Source organism: Jaculus jaculus, chromosome 1 (assembly GCF_020740685.1).
Source record: "Jaculus jaculus isolate mJacJac1 chromosome 1, mJacJac1.mat.Y.cur, whole genome shotgun sequence".
In the NCBI taxonomy this organism is placed as follows: domain Eukaryota; kingdom Metazoa; phylum Chordata; class Mammalia; order Rodentia; family Dipodidae; genus Jaculus; species Jaculus jaculus.
The window spans coordinates 243269401-243287337 of NC_059102.1; the positions used below are offsets into that span (position 1 = coordinate 243269401).

The window sequence follows — 17937 nt, forward strand, 5'->3', positions numbered from 1 at the left end:
ACAAAGTTGTGGGCAACAGAATAATATATATGTCTCAGATACATGGCACAGCAAAGCTATTTTCCTTAGATTCAAACTACATGATAAATATTATCAAAAATAATAGTTTAGGGCTGGAGGGATGGCTTAGCGGTGAAGGCATTTGCCTACAAAGCCAAAGGACACAGCTTTGATTCCCCAGAACCCGCATTAGCCAGATGCACAAGGGGGCACACACATCTGGAGTTCGTTTGCAGTGGCTGAAGACCCTGGCATGCCCATTTATTCTCTCCTCTCTCTCCCCTGCCTCTTTCTCTTTCAAATAAATAAATTTTAAAAAATAATAGTTTAGTTGGGAATTTATCAAATAAAGAGCAATGGCATTTGTATAAAAAAATTAGTGGCCTTTCTAGGGTTATATTACTAAATATTATGTGATACAGGTTTTTTAAGGGAACATACCTAACACTGTTTTCTTTTTATTTTTCTTTGTGTAGGTTGTTTATAGTGTGTACATGTGTAGGGTATGCACATGTGCACGTTCTGTGTGCACAACTGCAGAGGCCAGAGGAGACTGTTGGGTGTCTTCCTTTATTGCTCTTCTGTTTTATTTCCTTGAGATAGACTCTCATGGAAACTGGAGCTGTCATTTTCAGGTTGACTGCATGATCAAAGAGCCCCAGCATTCTCTGGTTTCCACCTCTACCCCCCACCTCAAGTTACAGGCATGCATGGTCATACCCAGCTTTTTGCATACATGCTAGGAATAGATCTCAGGTAGTCTCAGGTCCTCTGGTCTCTGGTCCTGATGTTTGCACAGGAAAGTGCTCTTGTCTATCAAACCATCTCCCCAGCCTCCCTCCCTTAAAAATATTGTAAGATTTTTTAAATCTTTTTATAACTTTCTTTTTCTTGGGGAGGGGTCTCAAGGTGGGCATCACTCTCCCCAGGCTGACCTGGGATTCACAATGTGCTCTCGTGGTAGCCCTGAACTCCCAGCAGTCCTACTTTTGCTACTCAAGTACTGGGATTAAAAGTGTGAGCCACCATGCCCAGCTATAATTTTATTTCTTAATGAAATTTTTATTTATTTGCTATGTTATGTGTGTGTGAGCATGTTTGGGCCACCATAAGTATGGATGGCAGAGGATAACTTTCAGGCTGGTCCTTGCCATCTACCTCTTTTGAGGCAGAGCCTCCTGTTTACCACTCCATTTACCAGCTTTTGGGAAACTCTCATGTAGGCCTCCCCACTGCTCCCAGCTCTTACATGGAGATCTGTACTCAGGTACTCAGAGTTGCGTGGCAAGCGCTTTATTCACTGAGCCATCTCTCCAGCCCCCATCATCATTCCCAACAGAACATAAAAATTAGAAGGGATATTATTTTTATTTTACAATATTTGTATGCAGCTACAAGTCTTTTTACATGTTATATGATCTTAACTTCTAAATAATCATTTGAGATATATACATATATTAGGTAATACTTTCTTCATTTACTAGATACACCTAGAAAGCCTAAGTGCCTTGCACAGGCCACAAATACAGTAGTGACAGAGCTGCTTTTAATATTCTCATTTCTGTTATTTTTTTCTCATTACTTCTTAAGACTACTATCAAAAATCTGTTTACACAGACAGGCATGGTGGTGCATGCCTTTAAACCCAGCACTTGGGGAGGCAGAGGAAGGTAGATCACTATGAGTTTGAGGGCATGGTGAGACTACATACTGAATTCTAGGTCAGTCTGTGCTAGAATGAGACCCTACCTTGAAATCCCGACCCCCCCAAAAAAAATCTGTTTAGGTAAGATGCCTTATAAAATGAACTGCCTCTCAAGCTCATTACCATATTCAAATGAACATACTTATCTGAAACTATATACAGTAATACAGAGATGAATAAGTGATACGCAGTTAAAAATATGGTCTGGGGCTGAAGAGATGGCTTAGTGCTCAAGATGGCTTGCCTGCAAAGCATAAGGACCTAGGTTCACCTTCCCAATACCTAGCATAAGCCAGATAACATAATGGCACGTGCATCTGGAGATTGTTTGCAGTGGCCAGAGGCCCTGACACACCCATATTCATTTTCTCTATACATCTCTCTCACTTTCTCTCAAATAAATAAATATATTTTTAAAAATAATAATAAATAATATGGTCTGAGGCCCTGGCATGCCCATCCTCACTCCTTCTCTCCTCACAAATAAATAAATAAAAACATTTTTAAAAAATACAGTTTGCTTTTCTGCCAGGTATGGTGGCACATGCCTTCAACCCCAGCACTCGGGAGGCTGGGATAGGAGGATTGCCATGAGTTTGAGGCCACCCTGAGACTTCATAGTGAATTTCAAGTCAGCCTAGACTAGAGTGAAGACCCTACCTTGAAATACCAAAGAAATTGAAAAAATAGTTTATTTTTTCAAGAAAATGTGCACTTTGTTTCCTTTGCAGTCATTACAGAGGAAATCCAAGGGATCTTCCCTTTAGCACACAGCTGTCCAACAGCTATGTCGGTAAGGAGGGGCCGAGGTGAGGCATTCCTCATTACACAAAACAATGAAACGCCCAAATAACAAGCATATCCATTCAAAAGGTTTTATACTCATGAGCAGTCTTTTTCTGTGCTTGGTTTGCTTACTCTCAGCTTTTAAAAGAGAAGCCATGAATTCCATAACGATTATCCGTCTGATCTGGGGAGATGGATGGGGTAAAGAGGAAGTGCATTTAGACAAACCAGAACTCTACACACTACAGAGAATGAGCAGTGCTATAAAAAACTATTAAGCACAAATATGAACGCCTGTTTCAATAGACCATACAGCTTAGTGGAAGAGTCATCAATCAAAATAGAAAAAGTAGATTCCCAAACCAAAACTATTTTTTAAAACTAGCATGGTTTTTAAATTATAAACTATATCTTAGATGAAACTGAGTGGGACTGGAGGGTTTGATAAGCATAGTCATTAATTACATACAACATGAACACTCTATATGGATGGCGGTCATAGCAGCAGTTATTTCCCTAGAATATCTATGACTTTCAGGCTCAACCCACCTTCTATAAAGAGCAGATAATTAGTATGTTCAGGTTTACCAGCTCTCTGGTAATCAGAACTACTCAATTCTGCTGTTAAAACACAAAAGTAGCTTTGAAACATGTAAACAAACCGATGTGACTAGATTTGGCCCTAACTATTCTATAAGACTGTAGCAGGAAAGGCCACCAGAACTTTGAGATGAGCTGTGAGTTGTGGATAAGGTTGTTTAGCCGACCCCAACAGTCTTCAAATACTGCATGCGCAGAGTTTGATGATGGTTCTAGCTGAATTCCTAAGACCTACCTCTCTGCTTTTGCCCACTGTTACTCAATAGTTTTTAATAATAAAAACTCAGAAACTAGGTATACCTGAAACACCATCTTTTGTGGAGGGGCAATGAGGTGGGGCAGGAGGATGTCATGTTGTCATGTTCCAGGCTAGCCTGGGTTATATGGTAAGACCCTGTCTCCAAAAGGAACAAACAAATCAAACATAATCAAAACAAATCAAATAAGTAAGCCAAAAAAAAAATATTTGAGGCAACTAATAGGAGAATCCCACCCTATACCCCCAAATTAATTTTTTCTAAAATTACAAAATAAGAAACACATAGTTTTGAAGTATATTCTTCTAAGTCAAGTTTCTTACCTCCAGAAATGATCAGAACCAGGTGTGGTAGCTCACACCTATAATCACAGCACCAGGGAGGCTAAGGCAAGAGCAAGTTTGAGGCCAGCCTGGGTATAATAGTGAGCTCCAGGCCAGCCTGGGCTAGAGTGATACGTTGTCTCTCGAAAACAAGCAAAATAAAAACTACTAGAATAATTTTCATGGTTAGCATGGTTAAAGGTTAAAATTTTTTCACAGGTTATAATAAATAGCTTCACCAGTATTACTTTTAGTTCTCATCTAGGAAAAAGACTGCCAAGTTACAAAATGAATTTGGTCACACTGTGTCACATCCTCTCATTGGCCTCTATAATATATAGCAGATGTAACATAACGTATGTAATGCTCATATTCCTCCTCAGGTCACTCTAACTATAGGATTCATACATAACTTCAGAACAGCCAAAACAAGAATGCCTGGTCAGCCCAGTGTGGTGGTACACGCCTTTAATCCCAGCACTCTGGAGGCAGAGGTAAGAGGATCGCCATGAGTTTGAAGCCAGCCTGGGATGGCACAGTAGATTCTAAGTCAACCTGGGCTAGAGATTGGCCCTACCTTGAAAAACCAAAACAACAACGAAAGAAAATGATGCCTGGTCTGGTCATCCCTTTGGCATTTGGCCTATTCTTGAGTGAGCTGTTAGAAGGATATAAGATGTTGGTAATTGATGACTGAATGCTGTCCTTATCTTTGTCGCATAATAATCAAGAGCTCTACAACAAGCGATCAGTAGGGATGGTGTGAGACAACTGCCCAGCAGCACGCGTTTTCTAGGTTACCTTGCTTCTTTACTTGCTCCAGAAGAAGGTCCTTCATGGCCGGCTCCTCAGCAAGGTCAGAAGGGACTTCCCCTTCACTATTCACAATGCCCACACCGGCTCCGTGGTTAATGAAATACCTGTGTGACGAGATCCAGGATCAATAGTATCCCTTTCAATCTATCAATGTACACTTGTACATCCAGAGTTTACACACAGCACCGCACATCTGAAAGGCTTAGACACAGAATAGGTAAGTTGTTTCATTATTAACTTATTCTGAATTTTCAACCCTATGAGCCTTCAATAATTAAAATTGTAAGTTTCTCCATTTCCTGACAAGAGCAATGTCAACAACAGGATTTCTTTCATACTCACATTCCTAACCACCCCTCTTTCCTTACCAGGCATAGTGGCACATCCCTGTAATCCCAGTAGTAGGGACACTGAGGTAGGAGGATCACTGTGAGTACAAGGCCAGCCTGGGCTACAGAGTGAATTCTAGGTCAGCCTGGACAAGAGTGAGCCCCTGCCTCAAAAAAAAAAAACGGGGGAGGGTGGCTAGAGTGATGGCTTGGCAGTTAAGGCACTTGCCTGGGAAGCATAAGGACCCAGGTTTGATTCCCCAGTACCCATGTAAGCCAGATGGTGCATGTGTCTGGAGTTCATTTGCAGTGGCCAGAGGCCCTGGCATGCCCATTCTCTTCTCCTTTGCCCCCACACCATCTGCTTCTTTCTCTCCATTCCTCCCTCCATCTATCTCTCTCAAATAAATGAATTAATTGAAATATTTTTAAAGTTAAAAAAAAAGAATTTTTTAAAATTCTCATCAAGAGTCTAGTCAACACACTATAGGGAGAGCTGGGTGGCTAGCCCATGCCTGTAATTCTAGCATTCAAGAGCTAAAGCTGGAGGGTTTCAAGTTTAAGGCCATCCTAACCTACATGGTGAGTTGAAGGCCAGTCCTTAGCTACAAAATAAGATCTCATTTTAGGTTCAAATATAGGTTCCGAAAAGATTTACTATACTTACAAGTATTAAAAATGTAAGTCCCCAAAAGCTACATAATAAGTAATTCTCATGAAAATATTTCCAGTGCCAAGCTGGAGTTTACTAGGTAGTGTTGTGGGTACAAGAACTGAAGGATAAAATGGGTATTAACATTTACATATATTAGACCTCCATGAAACTGCCTTTAACAAGCTATTTCATGAAATCTGCATCCTTAGGAGAAACTAAATTACTGAAGAAGAAACATTAAAAAGCTAAACAGAGGGACTGGGAAGATAGCTCATCAGTTCAAGGCGCTTGCTTGCAAAGCCTACTGGCCGGGTTTAATTACCCAGTATCCATATAAAACCAAATGCACAAAGTAACATGGGTCTGGAGCTTGTTTACAATGGCAAGACACACTGGCTTGCCTATATATTCTCTCTCAGTAAATAAATAAAAATACTTTTTTTAAAAGAGCTAAGCAGTTTCTAAACCCACATGGAACACATTTTCTAAAGGAGAAAGCTGACAACTGAAGTATCTTACATGGATTCTCTTTTTGTTTTCAAAGTGTTTCACATACACACACAAATATATATTTATATACATATACACATGTTCATAAATATATATGTGTTTGTTTATATATGTATTGAATAACAGGCAAGATCATAAAGAAGGAAATGAGTATTATTAACTCCTACTTTAAGGAACGGAGGTACACACATGTTAAGTAATTTTCTCAAAAATCATTTAGTTGGCACAAGGCAAAAGCTTTTGGCCTCAGTTTTTTTAATTCAAGTTTAGCTTCAACTACCTTTAGGACAATAAGAACCCCAATAATGCTGGGAGCAGTATCAGATATCCAAAAGTACTTGAACAGGAAAAAGACTATGCAAATTAGATTTAATAAATTCAACAATTCAATAAACACCAATCATTCAAAAATCCATTCATCAGTAAATAAGCATTTACTGATCTACTATTAGGCTAACTAACCACATTTTAAACACAATAAAAGATTTTTTTTTAAATCAACATATTGCCACTGCATTGAAAGTTGGTTTAAAAAAAAAAGGAATCAAAAATTAGATTACTAGGCATGGTGGCACATGCCTTTAATCCCAGCACTTAGGAGGCAGAGGTAGGAGGATCACCATGAGTTAGAGGCCATCCTGAGACCACATAGTGAATTCCAGGTCAGCCTGGGCTAGGGTGAGACCCTATCTTGAAAAAAAGAAAAAATAAACAAACTAAGGGCTAGAAAGATGGCTTAGCAGTTAGGGCATTTGCCTACAAAGCCTAAGGACCCAGGTTCAATTCCCCAGTACCCACATAAACCAGATGCATGAGGCAGTGCATAAGTATGGAGTTCGTCTACAGCGACTAGAAGCCTTGGCATGCCCATTCTCTCTCTCTTTCTCAAATTAATTAATTTATTCTTTAAAAAATATTAAGGAGCTGGAGAGATGGCTCAACAGTTAAAGGTGCTTGCTTGCAAACTCTGATGGCCCAGATTTGATTCCCCAGTCCCATGTAAGACCAGATGTGCAAAATGGCACACATATCTGGAGTTCATTTGCAGAGGCTAGAGGCCCTGATACGGCCATTCTCTTTCTCTCTCTGGTTGCAAATAAATAAAATATGTTTTAAAATTAGATTAAGACCATAATTTCTCAATGACTAATATCTGGTATAATCAATAAATGCTAATTTATAAATCAAGTCTTCATATACAAAGCTCAAAGGCATTTATAATTCACCTGATTTTTTTCTTCTTTTTTAATCTTCAAAGCAGAATCTCACTGTAGCCTGGCTGACTGAAATGCACTCTGTATCTCTATGCTGGTCTTAAATTCATGGTGATCATCCTACCTCAGCCTCCTGAGTGCTGGAATTATAGTGTAAACCACCATGCCCAGCTGTTCAGCTGTTCATCTCTTTTCCTTTCCTCAGAGACTTAGAATAAGATAGACCTTATCCAATTTCAAAATTAATTCCCTCTATCTACTTTTACTTTTAGATCTATCAAGTCCTATCATTGCATCCATCAAGTACAACTGCATTTCCCCATAGCCATAGCTCCTTTCTCTTCAGGCCAAAAATTTCACCTTCTCCATCCTGAAAAAATCAAAATACAAATAGTACACATACTAAATGCATAATTATTTATTGGGTTGAATCAAACTCAACCATGTATTATTCCCAAACATACCTCCCTTTTACTCAGCTCCCCTCTAATGAGATGGAACATACTCCTTTCATTATCTTTCATAGATCCATTTTTTCCTTTTTTTTTTTTTTTTTTTTGCCTCTAAGAAGGTTTTGTCTGTTCCACCAACCAAATTTTCTCTCTTCTTTAATGTCACCCTTGTGCCCCATGAACATTAGCTGAACCTCTACAGTCACATAAACCTAACCTGATGTAAGTATTCTTATCACTGAAACACACTTATCACTGGATTGAGGACAACTATTGCCTTCCTTGTTATCACCAGGGTATCTTTCTTTCTTCTCTAGGTACTTTATAATACTGCTTGAATTAAATGAAACATCTTGACCACTCTGTCTTCTCAGACCTTACTGGAGGGCTGGAGAGATGGCTTAGTGGTTAAGGTGCTTGCCTGCAAAGCCAAGGACCCAGGTTCGATTCTCCAGGACTCACGTAAACCAGATGCACAAGGTGGCACATGTGTCTAGAGTTCATTTGTAGTGGCTGAAGGCTCTGGTGCATACATTCTCTCCCTCCTTCCTTCCCTCCCTCTCTATCAAATAAATAAATAATTTAAATAAACTTTAAAAGTCAAAAAGACTTCGCTGGATATGGCACAATGTTCCTCAGTTATACAATCCCTATTCCCTTCCCCCTTTTTGTCATGTTCTTGGACTAATGGTCAAGAAAAATGGTTTCTATAAAGTAATATGGCCCTTCTCCATTTTTTCCACTTTTCTCCAGTTTGGGGGATAAAAAAAAAAAATCTCTTTAGTTTTGTACTTCCTGAACAAGAATGAACAGTAGAGTGGCAATAGTCAGCAGTAGTAGGAAACAATGGAACCTCAGCTGTCCAGAGGCTTAGAAATAGTCATTAGCTCTCTATGTCCCCAGAAAATAAAGCCTTACTGAGCACTGATAAAAGGTTTTTCTGACACTATTTTCAGGAGAAAAAAAAGGAAATGTATTAATAAAAAGCTGGGTGTGGTGGTGCAAACCTTTAATCCCAGCATGCAGAAGACTGAGAGATAGGAGGTTCACCATGAATTCAAGGCCAGCCTGGGCTACAGAATGAAGCCTAGGTCAGCCTGAGCTAGAATGAGACGCTGCTTTAAAATACCAAAAAAAAAAAAAAAAAAAGTGTTAGTAAAAACTCAGAATAGGGTCCTGAGGAGATGGCTTACTGATTAAGGCCTTGCCTACAAAGCCTAAGGACCCACATTTGATTCCCCAGGACCCACATAAGCCAGACCCACAAGATGGCACATGTGTCTAGAGCTTGTGTGCAGCAACTGGAGGACCCAGTGCACCCATATTCATTCTCTCCCTCTCTCTCTCTCTCTCTCTCTCTCTCTCATAAAGAAATAAATAAAATAAAAATATATATACATATATAAAATAAACTAGCATTGCAACAAACTATAAGCCAAGCCAAATGTTGTACTCTGGGGTCAATTTATTGTTTCTAAGTAAACCACTATTAATAATAAAAATATAGAAATAATCCAGCTGACTAGTATTAAGCCCAAACTCAAATTAAATGAGGAAAAAAAATAAACTCTAAGGCATCTTTTTTCCAGTTTTTAAAAAATATTTTAATTTATTTATTTGAGAGAAAGAAACAGATAGACAATGGGCACATCAAGGCCTCCAGCCACCGCAAACGAACTCCAGACGCATGTGCCCCCTTGTGCATCTGGCTTACGTGGGTCCTGGTGAGCTGAATCTGGGTCCCTTGGCTTTGCAGGCAAACGCCTTAGCCACTAAGGCATCTCTCCAGGCCCAACACCTTTTTTTTTTTAATGTACCCAGCTGAGAAGACATAAAGAAAGAAAGAAAGAAAGAAAGAGAGAGAGAGAGAGAGAGAGAGAGAGAGAGAGAGAGAGAGAGAGAGAAAGAAAGAAAGAAAGAAAGAAAGATAGATAGATAGATAGATAGATAGATAGATAGATAGATAGATAGATAGATAGATAGATAAAGCCGGGAGTGGCACAATTTTAGTTCCAGCACTCAGGAGGCTGAAATAGGAGGGTTGCTGTGAATTCAAGGCTAGCCTAAGACTACACAGTGAACTTTCGGCCAACTTGGTCCACAGCAAGACCCTACCTCAAAAGAAAAAAAAAAAAAAGATTATCATAGAACACAAAATAAAATGTAGGTGAGTTCTTCCTAGAAAGCTAGTTTATGTTTTCCTCATTTCTATTCCTGCAAAGTTAGAGCTGTAATGGTCTTGGAAATAAGGGTAGGAAGGCTGCCAGGCGAGGTGGCACAGGTAGGAGGATTGCTGTAAGTCAGAAGCCACCCTGAGACTACACAGTGAATCCCAGGTCAGCCTGGGCTAGAGTGAGACCCAACCTCTGAGAAAGAAAAAAAACAAAAAAGAGTAGAAGGCTACAATCCTTAGAATGCAAAAAGAAGCCCAGTGTGGGACACATGCCTACAATTCCAGCATTGGAATGCTGAGGCAGGACAGTAACTTGGAGGACAGTCTAGTCTACATAGCAAGTTTAAGGTTAGCCAAAGCTATAGAGTGAGACCCTATCTCTAATTAATAAATTTTTTAAAATTAAAAACTAAGACAAGATGGCGAGTGGCTAATCTTATTTAATACATTCTTTATTAGCCTTAAGGTAAAACCAAACTGATAAATATATAAATAATTAGTTCTTTCCCTGACTTATAATATTACTATAAATAAATAATGACAATAATCGAAAACAGCCTAATAATAATATGCTTAATGAAAGATAAATTAAAGTAGGCAAGCAGAGTTTTACTAAGGGCCATGCATTTAGCAGCTATGTAAAATATAGTATCAGTTATCTTTTAAAGATAATCAACATCTGCTTTTTAATTTATAATACATTATAACTGAAATTCAGAATCTTTTTTTAATGTTTTTTTCAGATTTTTATTAACATCTTCCATGATTATAAAAAATATTCCATGGTAATACCTCCCACCCCCCTGCTTTCCCCCAGAATCTTTTTTAACTTTTATTTACTTATTTGACACAGAAAGGCAGACAGAGTGAGTATGGGCGCAGCAGGACCTCCTGCCACTGTGCCGCCCTGTGCATCTGGCTTTATGTGGGTACTGGGGAATCAAACCTGGGCAGTCAGGGTTTACAAGCAAGCACCTTTAACCACTGAGCCATCTCTCCAGCCCTCAGATTCTTAAAAGCAGAGAAAAAACAAAATGAAATCTGTTCCCACCAAACCCACCAGAGAAACTCACTCACTCTGCTATGTTGAGATAACCACAGGAAGCTGCCGCATGAAGGGGCGTCCAGCCCTCATTGTCTTGCTGGTTTACATTGGCTTTGTTCTCCACCAGAAACTTCACCATGTCCAAATTTTCATCAATACAGGCCTGGAAAGAGAAATTCATTCATTCAACAAGTATTTATGGAGTTCGCTATGTACTAGACATTTCTCCGTATACTCAGTGCCCAGCCCAGGAGAATTCTAATGATACATTAAATCTTCAGACCTAGTGGGCTTCCTTCCTTGCCTTCCTTCCTTTCTTCCTTCTTCCCTCCCTCCCTCTCTCTTTTTTTCTGTATTAGGAACTAAGCCCAAAATCTAGTGGTAGGCAAGCACTCTATCATTGAGCTATATTCTCAGCCCTTATTGACATATTGTCTTTTTAAATTTTTATTATATTTTTATTTTGATAGTCAATGTACAAAAATAACTTCTGAGTTTATAGCGCTATTAGGATCATTTAAGATTAATTCTGAAAATGATTTCTAAAGGGCTCTAAGCAGTTAACCTATTTCATTATTATAAAGAGGATGCATGTTAAAATGTGGTGAGCACTGATTTGTTTAAGAATCTTAAAAGAAAACAGTAATATAGGATAAGATGCAGTTTTCTAAGTAGGCAGTTATGGTGTAAGACTTTGGTACAACAACTGCTTTGGTAGGAAATGATGTGGGGAACATTTCAAATGAAGAAATGTATTTTCAGAATGGCTTCAAGCAATATAGGAGAATATGTTTGTAGCTACAGACATAAGTTCTTCTGTCCATTTCACAGCAGCAATTAAAGGACAGCAAAAAAGCTTTATGCATAAAGAACTTAAAATCTACCATAAACCTCAAAGAAAGTCACAAACAACAACTAGAGAGGCCAAGGCAGGAAAACTAAAGAGATCCAGGCCAGCCTGGATTAGATCTCAAGACTATCTAAATTAAAAATAAATAAATAAACAAGGGGGCTGCTCTCTTGACATATCTACATTACAAAAAGAAAACAGTTGACAAAGGCAACCAGTATTCAGGCTTAGACAGGTTCCAAAATAAGATAATTTAGGACCTAAAAACACATGAGACTACCTTTTAAAAACCTGCCTATGAGCTGTGCATGCATGCCTTTAATCCCAGCACTCTGGAGGCTGTGAATTCAAGACCAGCCTAAAACCACATAGTGAATTCCAGGTCACCTTGGTTAAACTGAGACCCTACCTCAAAAATAAATAAATAGGGGCTGGAGAGATGGCTTAGTGATTAAGGCATTTGCCTGCGAAGCCAAAGGACCTATGTTCAATTCCCCAGGACCTACATAAACCAGATGCACAAGGAGCACATGCGTCTAGTGTTCGTTTGCCATGGCTAGAGGCCCTGGCATGTCCATTCCCATTCTCTCTCTCTCCTTGCTAATAAATAAATAAAATTAAAAGAAGTGGTGAATGCCTGCAATACCAGCATTGAGCAATGGGGAGGCTGAAGCACAGATTGCCACAAGTTCGAGAACAGCCTGACCTACATGGTAAAACACTGTCTCAAAATAAATATATAAATAAATGTGTGAATGAATAAGAAAACTTGCCTGTGAATCCCCTCTGTCAAATTTCATATAAGGAGCTAAAACTTTAGCTAGGAGAATCCATTCACCAAATCACAACTGCTTTCACAATAATATTAAGAAACTAATTGCTTCTTTGCATCATGTTGACATTTGCATAATTATGCCAAAATCAGGACAGACAAAATTTCTGGTGCTGGGCTGGAGAGATGGCTTAGCAGTTAAGCTTAACTGCAAAGCCTAAGGACTCATGTCCAGGTCCCAAGTGAGCCAGATGCAAAGTGACGTAAGCATGCAAGGTCGCACATGCACACAACAGGGCACATGCATCTGGAGTTCAATTTCAGTAGCTGAAGGCCCTGGTGCACCAATTCTCTCTATCTTTCTTCTCTCTTCCCCTCCCCCTTACTCCCTAATCCCTCTCTCCGCTCTCCTGCATAAAAAAAAAAGGCCAACCTGTTGGGCTTGCTTCAAAAAAATAAAAAATTGCTGGTGCTATAGACAAAGCAATTGAATTAAAAAAAAAAAAAAACCTCATTCCACCTAAGAATGAAGCAGTAAAATTTATTTATTTTGCATTTATTTGCAAGAAAAGAGTGAGCGACAAAGAAAATGGGCAAGCCAGGGTCTCCCACACTGCAAACAAACTCTAGATGTATGTGCCACCTTGTGCATCTAGCCTTACATGATGTTGCAGTCAGGTTCACATTGCTGACAGTAATCACCCAACCAGCCAGGCATGGTGGCACACACCTTTAATCCCACCACTTGGGAGGCAGAAGTAGGAGGATCACCATGAGTTCAAGGCCACCCTGAGACTACATAGTAAATTCCAGGTCAGCCTGAACTAGAGTGAAACCCTACCTCGAATAACCAAAAAAACAAATAAACAAAATAAAATAAAAATCACCCAAGAGCAGCTTGTGGGAAAAGAGGTTTATTTTGGCTTACAGGCTCAAGGGGGGAAGCTCCATGATGACAGAGAAAACAACAGCATGAGCAGAGGGTGGACATCACCCCCTGGCTCACACAAATTGGGCAAAAGCAACAGGAGAGTGTGCCAAACACTGGCAGGGGAACTGGCTATAGCACCCATAAGCCTGCCCCCAACAATACACTGCCTCCAAGAGGTGTTAATTCCCAAATCTCCATCAGCTGGGAACCTAGCATTCAGAACACCTAAGTTTATGGGGGACACCTGAATCAAACCACCACACATGGATACTGGAGAAATGAACCCAGGTGGTCAGGCTTTGGGAACAAATGCCTTTAGCCACTGAAAAATCTCTCCAGCCCCTATTAATGTTGTCCAACCTAAGTACTTGAATATGTTGTTGGGTTGTTTTTTTTCTTAATTTTCTCTTATCTATTTGATTACAAGCAGAGAGAGATAGAAAAAAGAAAGACAGAGAGATAGAATGAGTATACCAGGGCCTCCAGCTACTGCAACCAAACTCCAGATGCATGTGCCACATTGTGCCTTTAGCTTTACATGGGTACGGGAGAATTGAGCCTGGGTCATTTACGCTTTACAACCAAACACATTAACTGCTGAGCCATCTCTCCAGTCCATGTTTTTATTATTAAGTTCTGTGTGACACAATAGGAAGTATGCCCGAAGCGTATACACAGTACACTGCTGCACCCAAAGTCTGATGGCTGTTTCTAGAAAAAAGCCCTTGTATAGCCAACCAAGTTGTAAAACAGTCACTTTTTAGCAGAATACTATTTGTACTCAAAAGTGTTCTAGGAAGTTTATAGTTATTAAGCCTCAAAGAAAGTAACTTGTAGCCAGGCATGGTGGCACACGCCTTTAATCCCAGCACTCAGGAGGCAGAGGTAGGAGGATCGCCATGAGTTCAAGGCCACCCTGAGACTACAGAGTTAATTCCAGGTCAGCTTGGACCAGAGTGAGACCCTACCTCGAAAAACCAAAAAAAAAAAAAAAAAAGCAAGAAAGAAAGTAACTTGTAGCTGGATGTGTTGGCACACGACTTTATCCCTAGCACTTAGGAGGCAGAGGTAAGAAAGAGGATCACCATGAGTTCAAGGCCAGCCTGGGACTACAGAGTGAGTGCCAGGTCAGCCTGGGCTACAGTGAGACCCTGCCTCAAAAATAAAGGAAGGGGCTGGAGAGGTGGCTTAGCAGTTAAGCGCTTGCCTGTGAAGCCTAAGGACCCCGGTTCGAAGCTCGGTTCCCCAGGTCCCACATTAGCCAGATACACAAGGGGGCGCACGCGTCTGGAGTTCGTTTGCAGAGGCTGGAAGCCCTGGCGCGCCCATTCTCTCTCTCTCCCTCTATCTGTCTTTTTCTCTGTGTCTCTCAAATAAATAAATAAATAAAATTTAAAAATAAATAAATAAATAAAGGAAGGAAGAAGGGAGGGAGGGAGGAGGGGAAAGAGAGAGGGAGAGAGGGAAGGAAGAAGCAAGGGAGGGAGGAAGGGAGTTGTCTTTGTCAACAATGATAAAACCTGATCATGCAAGTGAAATCTGGAAGTTTGGAACCCAGCCACTGACAAAAGCCTGACAATTTCCTGATACTCTTCTTCTACTTGCCAATGGGATTATCAACAAGTGTGACTAGTTGATAACAAAGATTTATAAAACCCCAAGCATGGTGGCGCATGCCTTTAATCCCAGCACTTGGGAAGCAGGGGTAGGAGGACCTCCATGAGTTCAAGGCCACCCTGAGACTACAGAGTGAATTCCAGGTCAGCCTGAGCTAGAGTGAGACTCTACCTAAAAAAAAAAAAAAAAAAAAAGAAAGGGCTGGAGAGATGGCTTAGCGGTTAAGCGCTTGCCTGTGAAGCCTAAGGACCCGGTTTGAGGCTGAATTCCCCAGGTCCCACGTTAGCCAGATGCACAAAGGGGCACACGCGTCTGGAGTTCGTTTGCAGCCCTGGCGCGCCCATTCTCTCTCTCTCTCCCTCTATCTGTCTTTCTCTCTGTGTCTGTCGCTCTCAAATAAATAAATAAAAATTTTTAAAAAAATTAAAAAAAAAAAGATTTACAGAACTCAATAAACCTGTATTTTCCAAATAACCAAATACATGTCTTTAATCCCAATACTTGGGGGGACAGGGATAGGAGGATCACCATGAGTTTGAGGCACCCTCAGACTACATAAAGTCCAGGTCAACCGGGGCTACACTGAAACAGAGGTATAAGTGAAAGAGGCATTACAGTAGAAAGCACAGTAGTAGGTTCTAAAGTAACAGTAAGACAAGCACATGACATGATTTCAGTTTCTATTTCCAACTGACACTGCAGAAACAACTAGCATGGCTAGGACGTAGCTTGGTTGGTAGACTATTTGCCCAGCAGGCACTGAGCCCCGGCGTGACTACTCAGCACCACATACACTAAGCATGGAAGTGACCTTCCCATAGTCTCAGCACTCAGGAGGTGGAGGCAGGAGAACCGGAGTTCACGGTCCTCCTCAGCTACACAGCGGATTAGAGGCCAGCCTGGTATACATGAGATCCTGTCTCCAAAAAAAAATCATTAATTAATTAAGCCGGGCATGGTGGCATTCACCGTTAACCCCAGCACACAGGAGGCTGAAATGGGAGGATCACTGTGAGCTGGAGGCTAATTCAGCTTGGCCTAGAGTGAGACTCACTCTTAAAAAAGAAAAACATTTGGGCTAGAGAGATAGCTTAGTGGTTAAGGTGCTTGTCCGAGAAGCTTAAGGACTCAGGTCCGATTGCCTAGAACCTACTGTTACAGTGACTAGAGGCATGGGTTTATTTTTTGACAATTTCATATATAATGTATTTGATATGTATTTTAAACTTTATCAACACATAATAACCAATATGAACAAAATTATAAATAAGTTTGGAGGCCTCTAAATAAACTTTTGGGTATAATGGAATCTGGAGATTAAAAACATTTGAGAACCACTATCTTCAATCAAACATACCAAGAGAAGCCGGGCGTGGTGGCACACACCTTTAATCCCAGCACTCGGGAGGCAGAGGTAGGAGGATCACTGAGTTCGAGGCCACCCTGATAATGCAGAGTGAATTCCAGGTCAGCCTGAGCTAGAGTGAGACCCTACCTTGGAAAAAAAAAAAAAAAAAAAACATATCAAGAGATATTGATCAGCAACAATAGAAGCAGCAGCAGGTTACTGTGGAAAGAATTCAAGCCAGAACCCTGGAGGACTGCTGTAACTACGGGAGCTCAGTGATACATAGCTATTAAGAAAACTACAAGCATTCCCTCCAGAAACAAACCTAGTACCAATCCTGTCTAAAGACAAGAGGAAAAGATGAAAAAAAAAAAGTTTGGTTAATTTAGGCGAAAATGTAATTAGCTAACTCTAGTTACAAAAAGCATGTTATTTATCCCAAATTATTTGATGATCTTTTTACAAATACTGATATTGGCAAAACTTATCCCAAATTTGATTTGATTTTAACAAGCAGCTGCAAAATTACATTTCTGTTTGTTTTCTTAGCATTCTACAAGCATGCCTTCATTTGTAGTCTTTATTTCTTTATAACATAAAATGTTTCTAATTATCCATGAGATTTTAAAATGTTTCATAATTATGTTTATCATTAAATTTGTCCTTTATTATATGGTTATTGGTCTATAATCCAACATGGAAAGGTCTAGCCCACTCACTGCAGAGGCTTCATTAAAACCTACAAATACTTTCTAGTGGAAGGATGGAAGCCACACACCTTAACCCATTCTGTTGCTATAACACAATACCTGTGTAATTTAAAGGAAAGAGCTATGTATTTTGGCTTCATGATTTGCAGACTGAGAGGTTCAAAACTGGGCAGGGGCATTAGGTGAGGAATCTGTGCTACTTCAAATCAGGCAAAAAGCAGAAGCAGCAGTGAATGCATGTGAAAGAGAAAAGAGGGAGCTGGACTCCCAGCTCCATCCCATGGGAAAAGGCACTAATCTGTTGGAGAGCCATACCCTTCCCACATGACCCAAACACCTCCCACTAGGCTCCACCACGGACTGAACTTTGAGGTACACACTCAAACACAACAGGGCAGTTTTCAGAAGCATACTGAAACCCAGAGAGAAGGTTAGGGGCTATGCTAAATATACACTTTGCCCTTACTAATAACTCTTACATCAAGGCAGTCCATGTGTCACCTTGACTATGACTCTCTCATGCCCAAGACAGCTGACCCAACTGCTTCTTTCTTGGTTGCAAAATTTCTTCAGCTCTGAAAGAACAATCTTAATCTTAGCTCTACTGGCCACACCACCACCAGATAGACTTTTCTTTTGTTTTGTTTTTTGTTTTTCTAGGTAGGGTCTCACTCTAGCCCAGGTTGACCTGGAATTCACTATGGAGTCTCAGGGTGGCCTCATACTCACGGTGATCCTCCTACCTCTGCCTCCCGAGTGCTGGGGTTAAAGGCATGCGCCACCACGCCCGGCCTCAGATAGACTTTTGAAAGCCAATGTTTTGAAAAACCATTCTTCACCATTT

At 40.3% G+C, this 17937-nt stretch overlaps 1 protein-coding gene across 7 annotated transcripts in view; it reads right to left on the reverse strand.

Moving 5' to 3' along the window:
• Positions 1-17937, reverse strand: part of Ppp1r12b (protein phosphatase 1 regulatory subunit 12B) — a 262444-nt gene that overhangs the window by 190871 nt on the left and 53636 nt on the right. For all 7 annotated transcript variants that reach the window (XM_045142101.1, XM_045142099.1, XM_004670705.2 and 4 more), the window contains exons 2-3: positions 10898-11028; positions 4473-4591 (exon numbers count right to left, since the gene is read on the reverse strand). In XM_045142101.1, the coding sequence (XP_044998036.1) occupies positions 4473-4591; positions 10898-11028 (250 nt within the window). The remainder of the gene's footprint in view (positions 1-4472; positions 4592-10897; positions 11029-17937) is intronic.